This window comes from Emys orbicularis, chromosome 1, assembly GCF_028017835.1.
Source record: "Emys orbicularis isolate rEmyOrb1 chromosome 1, rEmyOrb1.hap1, whole genome shotgun sequence".
NCBI lineage: Eukaryota > Metazoa > Chordata > Testudines > Emydidae > Emys > Emys orbicularis.
In genome coordinates, this window is record NC_088683.1 from 126,563,627 (window position 1) to 126,581,385 (window position 17,759).

At 41.4% G+C, this 17,759-nt stretch overlaps 1 protein-coding gene across 1 annotated transcript in view; it reads left to right on the forward strand.

The window, feature by feature from the left end:
* Positions 1-17,759, forward strand: part of C2CD5 (C2 calcium dependent domain containing 5) — a 112,803-nt gene that overhangs the window by 82,033 nt on the left and 13,011 nt on the right. Inside the window, exons 18-24 of the mRNA XM_065397787.1 lie at positions 723-863; positions 1,973-2,036; positions 11,709-11,770; positions 12,669-12,767; positions 13,238-13,327; positions 14,410-14,497; positions 15,767-15,853. Coding sequence (XP_065253859.1) covers positions 723-863; positions 1,973-2,036; positions 11,709-11,770; positions 12,669-12,767; positions 13,238-13,327; positions 14,410-14,497; positions 15,767-15,853 — 631 coding nt within the window. The remainder of the gene's footprint in view (positions 1-722; positions 864-1,972; positions 2,037-11,708; positions 11,771-12,668; positions 12,768-13,237; positions 13,328-14,409; positions 14,498-15,766; positions 15,854-17,759) is intronic.

Here is a 17,759-nt window from a genome sequence, read left to right on the forward strand (position 1 = left end):
CAAAAACTGTTGAGGTGGAATGGATGCAATTACTTCCAGATCTGGTTAACATTACTCATCACTGATAGGGATAGCGTTGATATGTTTTATTCCTCTCTCTCAGTTGGATGCAGAATATGCAACATCTCAGTTCTTAAACCTGAGGGGAAACTGATTGGGACAAAAAATTAAAATAACAAAAAATGTACATTGTGAACAGGTTTTTTGTCTTAAATAGTTAGACTTCAGCGGTTCATCTATCATTGTTATTCATAGATCTGACATATTTCTTAGTCACTGTGTGCATATGTGTATAATTAAAAATGAGTTTATTTCACTGTTTGTCATTACCAAGGGACATTGTATAAAAACAGAATTTTTGTATATACAACTCTCTTTAAGTCACCACAATTAGCTGCTGTGGAGCTAAGAATTAGCTGCTAATTCTTACTCCTTTCCAGAAGCAGTAATTGTGTCTGGTATAAGTAGCAGGAATGACTGAAATGAGGGAAATAAATCTTGTATGTATCCATAGTAGTGATAAAGAAAATTCTAAAATAAAAGGGCAGGATGGAATTAAAAACAGAAAATATGATTTATATTGTCGGCAAAATTATTTCTAAGTAGAATGATGTTCAGAATGTTCTGAGTCTTAGAACTATGTGATGGCAAGGTGTTAAAATTTCAAAATAGTTTTAAGACGTGGAGTACATATATTAATTTTATTGTAATACTGTTTTCAGGAGATACCAGAGGAAATCATAGGGTCTCCCTTTCCAGAACCAAGACAGCGTTCCAGGCTGCTAAGATCTCAGTCAGAAAGTTCTGATGAAGTTATGGAACTGGACCTTTCACATGGGAAAAAGGATGCTTTTGTCTTGGAGGTAATATCCATGTCTATGATGCTCATGCTCCTGCCTTTCATCTTGAAAAATGTATGGAAAATAGATAAAGGACCTCTTAATTATTTCTAAAGTATCCTGAATTGTAGAGCAGCTCATTAATTTTTGTATCAATAGAAACTCTTAATTGAAATTTGAAGCACACCTCTGTTCCTCTCTCCTGTTGTTCTTTAGCACATCTACTGTCTTCATATGAACCACATCCTAAAAGATATCCTCCTCTTGGTCATCTTTGTCGAGCAGTACCTAGATGCTAGTAAAAAGCAAATGGGCGATTCTTTTTCAGCTACAAAAAAGACAGGCAGTCATCACTGATGGGAGCCTTAAATAGCTTGTATGCTACACCTCAGCATTCAGTGTTGAAACCCAAAAATTACATTATTTTTGTGATCATTAATACAATTTATTTATTCTTTGAGGCTCCTATTATATTGTCTTTTTCTATGTCTGAGGAGCTAGAATTCTTTGCGTCTAACATTTTATTAGACTAAATGGCCTTCAGAAAACAGAAGAACCTGGAGTGCTCTGTCAGGTGAAGAGGTGCATGTTATAACTTAATATTTGAAGTGTACTTATTTATTCTGAAGTTAAATTGCTTTTTAATGAGCATATATTTAAATGAATTAAATACTTTGAAGTACTGTGAGAAGTGAAAAAATAAATTTTGTTTCCCTGAAAGTGCTAAATTAAAAATGCTTGAATTTTAAACTTGAAAGTGGTGGTCAAATGATAATTATACTAAAACCTGAAGAAATGGAATGTTGTTTTTTATTTTTTTTTAATCTTGATTAGTTGTTTTGTATTTTGTTCAGTTTGCCTCTTTATTGATCCAGCTCGTCTTTTTCAGAAGCAAATATGAAATTTAAAAACTTTGGTATGGTTTTTCAAAACCGGGTGTCTAAGTTTGGGCTAAAGCCCTTATTTAGGAATCTAAATAAGTTAACTGATTTTCAAAAGTGCTAAGTACCCAGCAATTCCCAAATTAGTCATTTATTTAGGCATCTAAATAAACTCGACTTTTGTATCTAGAAACAACCTTGTTGTAGTATTTTTGTCTTATTGACACTACCAATGTGTTTTATTTGTTTCAGATTGATGATACAGATGCAATGGAAGATGTACATTCTTTACTGACGGATGTTCCACCACCTCCAGGTCGAGTAAACAAAATTCTCATGCTATGTGATTAAAATTAATAGTTATATAAACTTTTGGCAGTCCTTTTCACAATATGCTGGATAATGGAGAATTGTTTTATTTCATTCAAGGTCAGAATTGGAAAAAAAATTCTTTGAAATGCAATATTGTAGGTCAAATGTCACAGAGGACAAATGCTTTGTCTCTCTTGAGAATATGTTGATTGTAACTTGAGGCAAGGAAGATTGCTTCCCAATACACTGTTGTGTGCTGATCATCTTTTTGTATCATAACTGGAAGTTCAACATAGTAGTCATTTCCTTGTAGAGTGAAAAGTTTCAAAAATCTTGTGTCTTTTGCACTAGTAATTCAGTATCTGCAGATTATTATATTCTGGACGGCTGAAATATAGGTAGAGGGTTCACTGGATGTAGAAGTATTGAGTCAATATATTGCTGCAGTGACTTTGGCCATATAATATGAGCTGTCCATTAGATACTATGTTTTATTCCAGGAATGTTGTTTAAACTAAACAGTATTACTTGTTATATCTCGCGTGTTGTCAAACAACAACTTTTATATTTTTTCTTTCAATGTGGCAGCATTCATTTCCATGGTGCTCTCCATATGAAAATCTACCTCTGTCTTCCACTGGAGCTTTCCAAACTGTCGCTTTCTGTTGAGGAGAGACAGTTCAAGAAGACATGGGTTTCTTAATTATTTCATCCACAACATCAAGTTTTTCATCCAAATCCACTGTGCTTATTTTGTCTAGAAAACAGCAGTGTAATAAATAATAGCAAACTGGCTGTGCGGGGGGGGGGGGGGGGGACTAAATTCTTCAATACTTGCTAAAGTCCTTGTGAATCTATAAACATCAGAGTTTAGCACTGTACAAGAGTATTAGATTTTCAGAATACAATAGATGCCACAAAATGAATTATTGACAGTGTAGCAGAATTGATTCCTCCCACCGTTGAAAGTGACCCGTGGCACCCTCCTCTATGCCAATCAAGTGAGAGCTTATAACCCATAACTGCCACCTTCCGTGTTGAGTCCATATTGCCAGCAAGGATGGAGTGTCCTCTCCATATGATGTCGCTGCCATAGCCTGGGCAGTTGATATGGAGGAGGGGCTGCTTTGCCCATGTGTCAGCGTCCCCCTCTTGACTTCACTGGTTTGGACCAGAGGAAGGACGGGAGTCAATACATTTGGAACCAGCTATGCTGCAGGAGTTGCCAGTGCCAAGATCTTCCATCTGCCTGCCTTTCAGGGCTTCACTCTAAGATTGGTTGTCGGCCACAGCTGAAGGGCCCAATCTGTCTTGTGTGGATGTCATTGGCAAAAACACTGAGTGAGTTTGCTCATCCACCTTTTGATGGCATTTCCTACATCAAGGGTTCCACTGCCCTCCAGGCACCATCAGCCCGAAGCCGTTGGCGCTTCCTGAGGTTTCTGGGTTAATTAACCGCCGCCCAGCACTTGGCATTGACCAGTACAGGTTGCACTGCTTATGGTCATAGCGGTAGCAGGTTTTCAATTCTGACCTGATAGAGCTAGATGTGGAGCCCACTGTAGAAGAGCTAAGCAAGGCCAATGATTTACTATCAAGTGGCAAGGCTCCTGGAAAAGATGGCATCCCAGCGAAAATCCTCAAGTGTGGGAAAGACAGCCTATTACCATATCTTCATCAGGTGCTACTTAAATGCTTGAAAGACGGTGAGATTCCACAAGAGAGGCATGATGCAAACATCATCACTTTATATAAAAATTAAGGCGAAAAGGGCGACTGCAACAACTACAGGGGTATCTCGCTACTAAGTGTAGCAGGAAAAGCTTTTGCAGAAGTCATCTTAGTGTGCCTACAACAGCTGGCGAATCAGTTCTACCCTGAATCACAGTGTGGATTCAGGGCTGGAAGATCAACTATAGACATGATATTTTCTCTCTGTCAACTCCAAGAAAAGTGCAGAGAGCAAAACCGACCATTATACATCGCCTTTGTGGACCTAACCAAAGCATTCAACACAGTCAGCAGAGCAGGTCTATTTGCTACACTAGAAAAGATAGGGTGCCCACCAAACTTGTTAATTCTTATATGTTCATTCCACGACAACATGAGAGCAACTGTCCGGTTTCATGGGTCTACTTCAGACTGCTTTGAGATGAAAAGCAGAGTGAAGCAAGGATGTGTTCTTGCCTCTACACTCTTTGAAAACTTCTTCTCAGTACTCTTGAACTGTGTGTTTAAGGACATGAAAGATGGAGTGAAACTCTTTCAACCAGTCCCGACTTAAGTCAAAGACCAAAGTCAAAAAGGTGCTCATCAGGGAACTTCTATTTGCTGCTGCTGATGCCCTCATAGCCCACAATGAAGATCTACTACAAGAACTCATGGGGTGCCTTTCAAGTACCTGTCAGGCACTTGCTCTCACCATCAGCAACAAGAAAACAGTTGTATTAGGACAGGGGGTTCCACAAGATCATTCAATTACCTTAAATGCAAACCAGCTAGAAGTAGTCCAAAAATTCAGCTGTGTAGGTTCTACAGTGACCACCAACCTCTCGCCGGATGAAGAACTAAATGTTCGCATTGGAAGGCTGTCACCACCTTTAGCAGACTGACTAAAAGAGCATGGAGCAACTCAAAGCTTACCATCAAGACCAAAATGCTAGTGTACCAAGCTTGCATCCTTAGCACTCTCGTATGATGAAGAAACATGGACAACTTATGCACATCAGGAGAAAAGGTTAAATAGTTTCCACCTACGTTGTTTACGCCTCATACTCAACACCAAATGGCAGGATAAAGTCACCAACATAGAGGTTCTTCGAAGGGCATTATTACCAAATGTCACAGCCCTGCTCATGCAAAGACGACTGCACTGGCTGGGCCATCTGAGTAGGTTTGCCGATGAACGCATACCCAGTGACATGCTATATGGGAAGCTATCAGAGGGAACAAGAACAACAGGGCGCCCCAAGCTTCGCTATAAAGACACATGCAAGGGAGATATTAAGGAATTTGGAATTGATTCTGAGCAATGGGAAATCTTGGCAAGTAATCGTAACAAGTGGTGCCATCATCTCCATCAGGGTATCAAAGTCCATGACAGGAGCTGGCTCCTACAGCTTGAAGAGAAAAGAGCCCATAGGAAGCTAACTGCTCCCAACCAAGATACATACACTTGCAATAACTGCTAAAGAACATGCAAATCTTGGATTGGACTATTCAGTCACATGAGACATTGCAAACCATCTACATCGGTGGTCACCAACCGGTAGATTGCGATCGACTGGTCGATCCTGGAGCCTCTGCCAGTCGATTGCAATCTCCGTCCGCTAAAAGTCTGGCGGGGCTAAGGCAGAGGCTCCCTGCCTGCCCTGGCCATGTGCCGCTCCCAGAAGTGGCCAGCACGCCCCTGAGGGCAGGGGGGTGGGAGGGAACAGGGATCTCTGTTCGCTACTCCTGCCTGCAAGCACTGCCCCAGCAGCTCCCATTGGCCTGGAATGGGGAACTGTGGCCAATGGGAGCTGCGGGGTCGGTGCTTGCAGGCAGGAGCAGCACGCAGAGCCACGTGCGTCTCCCGCAGGGGCATGTTGGCCGCTTCCGGGAGCGGCGTGGGGCTGGGGCAGGCAGGAAGCCTGTCTTAGCCCTGCTGCGCCACCGCCCGAGGTAAGTGCTGCCCGGTGGAAGTCCGCACCCCAGCCTTGAGGCCCTGCTCAGAGCCAGCACCCCAAACCCCTACTGCACCCCAAGCCCCAGCCCTGAGCCCCTTCCCAGAGCCAGCACCCCATACCCCCTCCTGAACCCCAACACTCTGCCCCAGCCTGGAGTCCCCTCCTGCACCCAAACTCCCTCCCAGAGCTTGTACTCCTCACCCCCTTCTTCACCCCAACCCCCCTACCCCAGGCTCAGCCCGGAGCCCCCTCCACACTCTGAACCCCTCGGCCCCAGCCCAGAGCCCAAACCTCAACCCCCTGCCCCAGCCCCGGTGCAAGTGAATGAGAGTGGGAGAGAGCAAGTGACGGAGGGCGGGGGGGATGGAGTGGGTGTGGCTTCAGGCAAGGGGCGGGATAGATCCTGGGTTGCACTTAAATTCAAAAAATGATCTTGTGTGTAAAAAGATTTGAGACCACTGATCTACATCATAGTCTGCAATTCCCATTGTCTCTCACATACGAAAGGATGCCAACAACAGCAGAATTGATGCTAGAACTTCATATGAGATTTTAGTGGTCTATATGTCTATTATTTAGCAACATTGTTGTTGTTTTAAATATGTATATATTGCATAATGTGCTACCTACTACAACATTGTGATCGTTTCTTCTTTGGAAAAAATTATTCCTACCTTTTGATTCTCACTTATAAACAAACTTTTTGTTTGCTTGGTGGGGTTTTTTTTTTTTTTTTTTTTTTTCTGGTTTCAATGTCTCTTTTCTAAGGGTATGTCTACACTACGAGGGTAGTTCGATTTCTCTTAAATCGAAAATGTAGAATCGATATTGCAAAGTCGAACATGTGTGTCCACACTAAGGACAGTAATTCGACTTTGTGAGTCCACACTAACGGGGAAAGCGTCGACATTGGAAGCGGTGCACTGTGGGCAGCTATCCCACAGTTCCCGCAGTCCCCGCTGCCCATTGAAATTCTGGGTTGAGCCGCCAATGCCTTCTGGGTAAAAAAAAAAAGGGTCGAGGGTGCTTTTGGGTACTTGTCGTCATCCGTCCGTCACTACCGCCCTCCCTCCCTCCCTGAAAGCGCCGGCGGGAAATCAGTTCGCGCACTTTTCTGGTCAGTGACAGCGCGGACGCCACAGCACTGCGAGCATGGAGCCCGCTGCGACCATCGCTGCAGTTGTGGCCCTTGTCAACGCCTCGCAGGTTATCATCCACCTTTCCCAGAGGCAGATGCAGATAAACCAGGCGAGGAGGCTACGGCACCGCGGTGAGGGCCTGAAGTCTGAGAGTAGCACAGGCCTGTCAGAAAGCACGGGACCCAGCGCCGAGGACATCACGGCGACAATGGGTCATGTGGATGTTGTGGAACGGCGATTCTGGGCACGGGAAACAAGCACGGACTGGTGGGACCGCATAGTGCTGCAGGTCTGGGATGAATCCCAGTGGCTGCGAAACTTTCGCATGCGGAAGGGGACTTTCCTTGAACTTTGTGAGTTGCTGTCCCCTGCCCTGAAGCGCAATGACACCCGGATGCGAGCAGCCCTGACTGTCCAGAAGCGAGTGGCCATAGCCCTCTGGAAGCTTGTAACGCCGGACAGCTACCGGTCTGTCGCAAACCAGTTTGGCGTGGGCAAATCTACCGTGGGGGTTGTTGTGATGCAAGTAGCCAACGCAATCATTAAGGTACTGCTCTCAAAGGTAGTGACCCTGGGGAACGTGGAGGTCATCATAGATGGCTTCGCCGCGATGGGATTCCCAAACTGCGGTGGGGCTATAGATGGAACTCACATCCCTATCCTGGGACCGGAGCACCAGGCCAGCCAGTACATTAACCGAAAGGGCTACTTTTCAATGGTGCTGCAAGCACTGGTGGACCATCGGGGACGTTTTACAAACATCAACGTCAGATGGCCGGGCAAGGTTCATGACGCTCGCGTCTTCAGGAACTCTGGTCTGTTTAGATGGCTGCAGGAAGGTATTTACTTCCCGGACCACAAAATAACTCTTGGGGATGTGGAGATGCCTACAGTGATCCTTGGGGACCCAGCATACCCGCTAATGCCCTGGCTCATGAAGCCCTACACTGGCGCCCTGGACACTGAAAAAGAACTGTTCAACTACCGGCTGAGCAAGTGCAGAATGGTGGTGGAGTGTGCTTTTGGCCGTCTCAAGGGGAGATGGAGAAGCTTACTGACTCGCTGTGATCTCAGCGAAACCAATATCCCCATTGTTATAGCAGCTTGCTGTGTGCTCCACAATCTCTGTGAGAGCAAGGGGGAGACCTTTATGGCGGGGTGGGAGGTTGAGGCAAATAGCCTGGCATCTGATTACGCCCAGCCAGACAGCCGGGCGATTAGAAGAGCCCAGCGGGACGCGCTGTGCATCCGGGAGGCTTTGAAAGCTAGGTTCCACAGTGAGCAGGGTAACCAGTGACTTTTAAGTTTCTGTACAGAGAAGCTGAACCTGCGACCGTTTCTTTACCCAGTTAATGTTGACTATCCTCTCCAGTTACAGACCCCCTCCCCCCCCTTCCAAAAAAATAAAATCAGTTTTATTTTGTTAATGAACACCGTTGTCTTTATTACTGTTTTCACGGGAATGTTTGAAACCTGGGACGCAGACTGTGGTGGGGAGCGGGTGTAGTGTACTGATGCAAATGATCCTTCTAAACTCCAGGAATGACAGGATTCACAGTGGCGGACTGGTTGTTTCAACGGAGCCTGCCAGCCCTCCTGAGCGGGACTGCGTGTATGTGGGGGCTATGTGACTTTATGGCAGGGGGAGGAGGGTTACAGATCCCCTGCTGCGTGGCTCTGTGATCCAGGACAAAGACCGCTGCATAAGATTTGTAACTGCCCTCCCCCGCAACAAAGTCACAGTGCAACACCCCCCCCCCCCCCCCACGCACAGAACATGAAAACCACCTCCCAGACTGACCAGGGTAACTAGTCACTGCACTGTGTATGTGCCCTGCTGCTGGACCTGCCCCCGCCTCTGTACCCTGCTAAAGGTGACTGTCCTGTCCAATTACCAAGCCCCTTCCCCCCCTTCAGACAGACTCTCCCTCAAAAGAACATGACTGAAACAGTAATGAACAGAAACGTATTTTTTATTAACAACCACACGTGAAACTGGGGGGTGAAACTTGGACGGGGGCTTGGGTGAGGCGGGCAGGAAAGGACTTTTCAAATTTTGGGGAATGACAGCCTTCTGGTGCTTGAGCAGTCTGCAGGGGTGGAGTGAGAGCTTTCACGGACTCTGCCGCCCCTCCTTCTTTGGACTTTGGGCGAGGGGTGTATGGGACTTGGTGGCGGGGGAGTGCGGTTACTGATAGACTGCAGCGGGGCTCTGTCCTCCTGCCTCCGTTCCTGCAGAACATCAACAAGGCGCCGGAGCGTGTCCGTTTGCTCCCTCAGAAGTCCAAGCAGCGTTTGAGTCGCCTGCTGGTCTTCCTGCAGCCACCTCTCCTCACGGTCCATGTGTGTCCGGTGCATTTGGGACAAATTCTCCCTCCAATGGTTCTGCTGTGCTGCCTGGGCTCGGGAGCAGCCCATTAGTTCTGAGAACATGTCCTCTCGCGTCGTCTTCTTCCTCCGCCTAATGTGCGCTAGATCCTTCCCCTGAATCTGTGTCCGGGTTACATGCTGGGGAGGGTTGGTAGGGGATCTCTGTAAGGGTGATGAAGAGCTCCTGGCTTTCGGGGAAATCAGCTTGGTAAGCGCTGTAGACTGCCTCGTCCTCCTCATCTCCTTCCTCATCTTCCCCGTCCGCTAACATGTCCGAGGAAGCGGCCGTGGACAATATCCCATCCTCAGAGTCCACAGTCAGTGGTGGGGTAGTGGTGGCGGCCGCACCTAGGATGGAATGCAGTGCCTCGTAGAAACGGGATGTGTGGGGCTGGGATCCGGATCGTCCGTTTGCCTCTTTGGTCTTCTGGTAGCCTTGTCTCAGCTCCTTGATTTTCACGCGGCACTGCGTTGCATCCCGGCTATATCCTCTCTCTGCCATGGCTTTAGAGATCTTCTCATAGATCTTTGCGTTCCGTCTTTTGGAGCGCAGCTCGGAAAGCACGGACTCATCGCCCCACACAGCGATGAGATCCAAGACTTCCCGATCAGTCCATGCTGGGGCCCTCTTTCTATTCTGGGATTGCACGGCCATCTCTGCTGGAGAGCTCTGCATCGTTGCCAGTGCTGCTGAGCTCGCCACGATGTCCAAACAGGAAATGAGATTCAAACTGCCCAGACAGGAAAAGGAATTCAAATTTTCCCGGGGCTTTTCCTGTGTGGCTGGTCAGAGCATCCGAGCTCGGACTGCTGTCCAGAGCGTCAACAGAGTGGTGCACTGTGGGATAGCTCCCGGAGCTATTAGCGTCGATTTCCATCCACACCAAGCCTAATTCGATATGGCCATGTCGAATTTAGCGCTACTCCCCTCGTTGGGGAGGAGTACAGAAGTCGAATTTAAGAGACCTCTATGTCGAACTTAATAGCCTCGTGGTGTGGACGGGTGCAGGGTTAATTCGATGTAACGGCGCTAAATTCGACATAAACTCCTAGTGTAGACCAGGCCTAAGAACTTGTATTTTCCTTATATTCTTTGAAACAGTACTTATTTGTTTTCCAAAATTCAGATTGGTTTTCTTTTTTCTTCTTTGTTATACCAATCTCCGTTAGTTCAAATTTTCTTTCTTCATGTGTAATAATGATATAGTTGATCTAGAAATGTATATTTAAAATATAATTCTTTAAGACCAGTTTCCTTACTCTAGGATTCAGCAACCAACAATACATTGCTCCTCCTGGAACTTCAGTACTCACGGCCCCAACTCCATTATAAACTTCATTTTAATAGCAAACAGCTAGTTACATCATACTCACCTTTTAGCTTTCAAGAATATCCTTATAGAAAATAATGGCAGTTATTCTTCATAGATGTGAAACGTCATCTTCATGTTGTTGCACATAGTCTTCTTTTATCATGCCTTCCAGCTTGCTTACATTCATGATATCCATAGTATCCACTCATGTATGAACTTTGACATGCAGTTGCAGGACTTGTTCTAAATTTCCTTTAAGTATAGCTTTCATGAAATATAGAGTTTTATTTGAAAGCCACAAGAAATGTTATTAAATATACCATATTGTGATCATATTTACATAACAGTCAAACAATGGCAACATTTATGAAAAAGAATCCTGGTGTGAAAAAAAATCAAGCATTTCCAGAACTAGTCATTTGTTATAATTGAGGATTGTGTGTATATTATGCAAGGTGATAAACAGATTATCCCAGTAATTATTAAATTTCGCAAGACAGATTTTTAATCTCCTAAATAATTAGGGCTGTTGATTAATCGCAGTTAACTCACGCGATTAACTAAAAAAAATTAATTGCGATTAATTGCAGTTTTAATCACACTCTTAAACAATAGAATACCAATTGAAATTTATTAAACATTTTGGATGTTTTTCTATATTTTTAAATATAGTGATTTCAATTACAACACAGAATACAAAGTGTACAGTGCTTACTTTATTTTTTATTACAAGTATTTACACTGTAAAAAAACAAATGGTGAAAAGAAAACTTTTATAACACTTTATCCTGACTTGCTGTGCAATACCCCATTTTTAGGTTGTATGCTCTTCTGGGTCTGACTGTCTTGCTTTGTGAGTCATTTTTTGGCAAATGAAAAAAAGATTAATAATATACACATTATAGTAATGAAGCTTTATACTTTTAAGAATATTTATTCACCAATGCTTCACATTTTTGCTGCTATGTAGGTTTTTGCAGAAAATATATTTAATCTTTGTTCTGTATTATGAAATACCTTATGTTTAGAATGCTGGTATATTACTGTAGTACTGCTGTATGTTTTTAAATTTATGCATAGCAACATTTGAAAAAAGTACTGTGGAAAGTTAATTTAACTTTTGTCAAACTGTGCACTACTTCATACACAGCACATTATATAACTTTGTGAATATTTTCTTTAACAGGTTTTTACAGTTGTAACACAGAAATTATGCCTGGCATAAATAACTGGACTTCTGATATACAGGTAAAGTAGCTTTTAAAAACAAAAAGACCTTTTAAAACCAAGCTTGTATACAAATATACTGTTGACATTGCAATAGATTTTAGAGTAGTTGTACTCTGATAAATGAATTAAAAATGACACCCCCTTACTCAACGTATTCATTCCTTTTGTTTAAACTGATATAACTGAGTTGTGACAAAAATAAGTTTTTATTGCTTTATACTCCCATTGCATTGCAGAATCAGTTCAGCCAAGAAAGTGTGAGCTGTATTGTGCATAGTCAACAGAATAGTTTTTAGAAGATCCACTTAGTTATACCTGTGCAATTCCGTTCAAGGTAAAGGGGTTGCATGGGTATAACTATGGGTATGATTTGGCCCCCAGAACCTGGTTTGCTGTTGAGTGACAAGGTAAGAACCTGGCTGGCTTTCAGAGTCAGTCCCAGATGAGGTTGAATACCTAAGCTTATGCTTAAAAAAAAAAAAAAAAAAGTTGTATTTTTTGAGAGAGACGCCCTATGTGTGTCTCTCACATGCTCTCACAAAATATTAATGTTAGATTATCTATCTATCTATATATATATATATATATACACACACACACACTCTTATATGTGAGGCAAATAAAAAAATGCAACATTCCCTTTTTTCCACAGCACTACTTTGTCACTAATCATTTTACGTATTGATATACAGTTCTTTATAAAGTTTCCTTTTGTTTGTACAATTTCATAAAGGACAAGTACGTTCCTCCAGTATCTGATCATAGACTGTCATTTTTGTTTCTTCCTCTTTCTCTATTCACCATGACCACTAGTGCTAATTAATGTCTTTAATCAATTGCTTTGTTCCCACTATTGCAACATATAGATTTAAAATTGAGGAAGATAAAGATATAAACTTTTATGTTTCTGCTTCAGATGTTCACCTCAGTAAGAGTATCCAGATTAAGCAACATTAACCTGACAAATCAAACACTTAACAAGAACTTTAATGATCTCTGTGAGAATCTGCTTAAGGTAAGAGTCCTAGTTTCCAGATGTATGTGTTTATTTAAATAGAGGTAACATGGAATTTAGGTTACATTGCAAACAACACTTTGTATTTTCTTTAGGCTTACCTTTCAAAATTATAGACTTGTTTTAGGTTGTATCTATAATTAGTTCCTGAGCAGTCCTACAAATATTTAAAACGCTGGATATGATGTTAATAGCTCCTGAGACGCATCAAATCAGAATAAAATCTTTGACTCAGCATGTTATAAAAATAACAATATTAAGCTATTGGACAGAGCAGACAACATACCATAAACCTTTAAACCTCAAGTGAAATCACTAATTGAGTCTCAAATAAGAGAAAATAATAGTTTTATTAAGGTAATTATTTTTACTGCATAAAAGAAATATAGACTTTTGTCTTTCCAGGATAAACCCGATATAGAATTAACATTTTTTTTAGAATAACACAAATAATATATTGTATTCAACAGAGTCTATATTTTAAGCTACGATCTATGATTCCCTGCTGCCTTTGTCACGTAAATTTTACAGTGGCTCTTCCAGAGGATGAAGTAATTCAGGTAACTAATTTTGTTCATTTGTTATTAATGCCACTTTGTTTTCTGATTACATTAGATCTTGCAAAATAAACTAGATTAGATTGAGTCACTAGTATGCTGAAGGAGCTTTAAGGAAGAACTATGTGCCACAAGATGTGTTGTTCATTCAGTTGTTCACAATCTCCCTCTGATTATATGAAACAGCACCACAGCACGTTATTGTGCTGATGGAATGCCATCTTTCCAATGAAATATGAAATAGAAGGTCCTGACTAGTTGCCTTTAAAGCTGCTCTACGGCGCATACAATAAAAATATGGCTGCTTAATTCATCATCCTTTACAAATTCTAAATTTGATAACTTCGTTTTGGCTACCTAATTTTTTCTTGCAGTTTCAAGAGGATGCAGTATATTTCTTCACTTTTAATACATGGTGTGTTTTGTTGGCGTAAGTTATTAAGCAGCTCCTCTGTTTTCAACAAGAGTGTGGCTTCATTTCTGTGGCCAGGGAACAAATTCCTTTATATTCCTTACCTACCTCACAAAGTACAGTGAGACTTAACTCATATTTATAAGATGCTGTGCAATCCTCTGATGAAAGGCAAAGAATTGATGAAAATACAAAGTCATAATTATATTTTGGTTTTGTTGACACACACTTTTTTTTTTTTTTTTTAAACTTGGCTCAAACATGTTCGGGATCTTTTGACAACAGATCCTAGCCAATATCAGCTCTTAGACCATCTCTGTCATGGAAGGTTGTTTCATATAATATCTGCTGTGTTTCTTCATTCTAGCAATGACTGCCATTTTGTTAGCTTCTAATTGCTATGATTAAGGGCCTTAAACATTGTTATTTATATAGAACATTGCCATTAATGGGTTATGGCATTTCATAGGTATCTCTGCTCACAAGACAGCACCTTGAATATAGTTAATAAAAATGTAAGTGCTGCTAAAAAACAAACAACTTATTTCTACTCCCAATAAGGTGCATGAAGTAAATTTTCCCCATAATAGAATGTTAATTTTGGCAAAGCTTTTGGAAGATTGTACAAGAGAGATTTTATACTAACAATATGTACTGTATCTTTTGATTGCAGATCACAGTCACAGCGGTTGCAATAACATTTGACAAAAACCAAGCTTTACAAACCAGTAAAGTCCCTACAGAAAAAACATTGCAAAGGGGTAAGCATTTTGAGGGAGGTGAAATTATCAGTTCTTGATAATCATTTGTATAGGAAAGATGTTTACTGTGTAGTGGATGATATCACTCTTAGTTTATCAATTCAACCACACACTTCTTCACTGGAGAACTCTCTCTAGTGAACAGACCTGCAACTATATGAAAGAAATTCTTAGCCTTATTCCGTGCTCCAGTTTTTTAAACAAACTTTTAAATGGATTCTAAATGAGTGGTCTACTCATGCATTTTTCTGCTGTCACTGTGCTTTGGAAAAAAGGACGTGTTTATTATGGAATGCTTGTGCTTATTCTTATAAATTGCAAAATCTTTTCACAAGCTTTTAGGAAATTCATTATTCATAATGCTTAGAAAACTAGGCTAACTGACTTTTTGGAACTCAATGAAGTGTAAAACATTCTGAAGGGAGTGGAGAAGATTTATGCAATTTATGTATGAGCTTGCTAAAGGAGCACACATGCTAAACTGAAGAAGAATGCATGTTGTAAAGAAATTTAGGTAGACTTTATTTAAACTATTAATGATGGAGGTTGATAATGGGCTACAGAGCAATGGACCTCGAGTTCACTGGTTTAAATCTAGATCAGTTCAATAGCCTATATGAATTAAACTGATAATTTCAGTCTGGTTCCTGGCACTGAAGTGTTAAGTTCAGGTCACAATTGATATCCTCTCTGCCCTCTCTGCAAAAATGGACTGAGCTTGGAGGTTTGAATTCTTTTCTCACCTCTAGAAATGGCCCTTCGAAGCTAAGTTTGAAAGCGTTCAAATCATTAACTGGCGGGTTGAGGGGGCTTTCTTCGCCTCTGTGTTATTTATCTTGTGTGGATAGTGAACTTAAGTGTTGAGGCCTATGCAACTTCTTTCACTAGCACTAAATAGATAGAAGAACCAGGTATCAATAGGAATTTTTAATTAGATAAAATATAAAAAAAACGACTATTGGATACCATTAACTCAGTTAAGGCAGACCTAAAGCAGTTGGGTTGGTTTTCCTAAAATATTCATATTTAAGTCAAGCCCTATTGAGTGGAATTCAGATTCTGTCCAAGTAGTTTTGCAGCTGTATTTATTAGCAAAAGTCTAATTGCTTATCTGCACTCAAAGTCCATCACTATGTATTTATGTTGAATAAATGTGTTCTAGTCAGTCCTTACTAAATTAAATCTGTAGTGCTTATTTATATTGGCAAGATTTGGGGTTTCTGGTTAAATATCTGTTTAATGTATGTGTGTATTTCTTCTTTGTTGAAGCCTCTACAGACAATGAAGAGCAGCTACAATTTCCATTGGAACTTTGCTCTGATCCTCTTGTTTCTCAACCATTCTCACCAGCTAAAGGTTGGTTAAATGAAAAGAAAAAAATAATTCTATATGGTGTTCCACTCACTCGCTCCCTCATTGCTGGTGGAGTGTATTCTCTTGAAAGCAGCTATGTACCATGCTTTGACATTCTTTGCTACCTCAGATGTAATGAAATGCTCTGCCCTTCAGTCAGATTTCTCAAGCATTAGATAAGAAGGATTGGTTAGCACACTTCTGTCCCCTTCCTTTGTCCTCTCACTTGTTACTTAACAAGAATTTTCCACCTTCTGCTCCATTTACTGTATTTAAATCATCATAAGTGGAACCTTTGTCCCTGTGCAGCATTTAGTTTATTGGACTTCTGTCGCCCTGTCCCGTGCTGCCTTGTTTCTTCAAGTAGCACATGTAAAATGACTGCCCACAATACCAGACTCAGAAATTCAAATAACGTTAATAAAATGCATCTTAGTTTATTCGTGGCAAGAATGTTTTATCTTGTGAACTTCGACTGTTGGGCTGAGAAAAACGGCTTATGATTTTCCTTGAACAATTTTTTAAATGAAGGGTCTTCATTACTTAAGAGGGAGCAAGTGAAAGGAAACTTAAGTTTCCCTGACAAATGGCTATTATATTGCTTGTTTGGTGGTTCTTTCCATTGTTAAACAGCTATTGCATTCTACTCCAAAGGTAGCTGCATTTCAACAATGGATGAAGTGTTTCCTGTATAAGTGAGTTAAAGGGCCAGATTGTCAGCTCCTGTAAATCAGTTCCATTTACTTCAGTATGTATAGTAGCTGAGACTCTGGCCCAAATCGTTTTGGAATGAAATAAGTTTAATAAACAAAGTAGATCATTGTTTATTATGAACATTTCTTTTTGAATGGTTAGAGAGCTCCCTCTTCTACCCGTTGTATAACGTCACATATGCTATAAAAGAAGAAGTTTCACCATTGTTCAGATTTTTCAAGAGGTCAATACAGTTAGTTTAGAACAGTTTCCTCTTCTGGGTTTTTTTTTTTAATTTTTTGGTCCTTTTCTGCTATGATCAGTTTACCTTTTTTATTACTGCCTGTAAAAGGAAAGGTTGGAAAAACTGGGCATGTTTAATCTAGAGAAGAAAAGGTAGGAAGGAGACATCAGTCTTTGAGTATGTGAAAGATTGATATAAAGAGGATGTTGATCACTTGTTCTCCATGTCCACCAAGGTTAGGAAAAGAAGTAATTGGCTAAGTTTGCAGTAAGAGAGATTCAGGTTAGATATTAAGAAAATTTTTCTAACCATAAGGAAAATGTAATGGTGGTCACTCACCCTTTGAGCGCCCCCCTGGTGGCTCATGTAGAACCACAGTTGTCACTGCCTCAGTTTCCCGTAGCGTGCTTTCTGTAAATGAAGGGAGACATATACACCTCTACCCCGATATAATGCGACCCGATATAACATGAATATAGTTCTTTAACTAGTTAATTGCCGCCCAGCTAATTAAGCAATTATCTCTCCCCAGGTGGATCTGGGATTGCTCATTCTCTTTAATGGAGTCCACAGTTAAGATGGATGCTTGACCTTAAGGGCCATCCCCCATGATAGATAGATAAGCACTGGAACAGGTTATCTGGAGAAGTTGAGGAATTCCTGTCATTAGACATTTTTAAGAACAGGCTAGACACACAACTATCAGGGATGGTCTTGATATACTTAATCCTTCCTCAGTGTAGGGGGATGAACTAAATGACCTCTTGAGGTCCTTTCTCCCTTACGTTTCTGTGACTCTGTGAAAGGTCTGGTATACATATACAAATTCTGTGCAAAACAGAGATGCTTCCCTTTATTTTAAGCTCCACATGGATATTTCAAAGTTATCTTCTTTAAGGCATTGGGTATTATGTAGCCTTCCAAGTATTCTGGTGTCCATCAGTGAGTGCCCTAGATCTCTCATACCTTTGA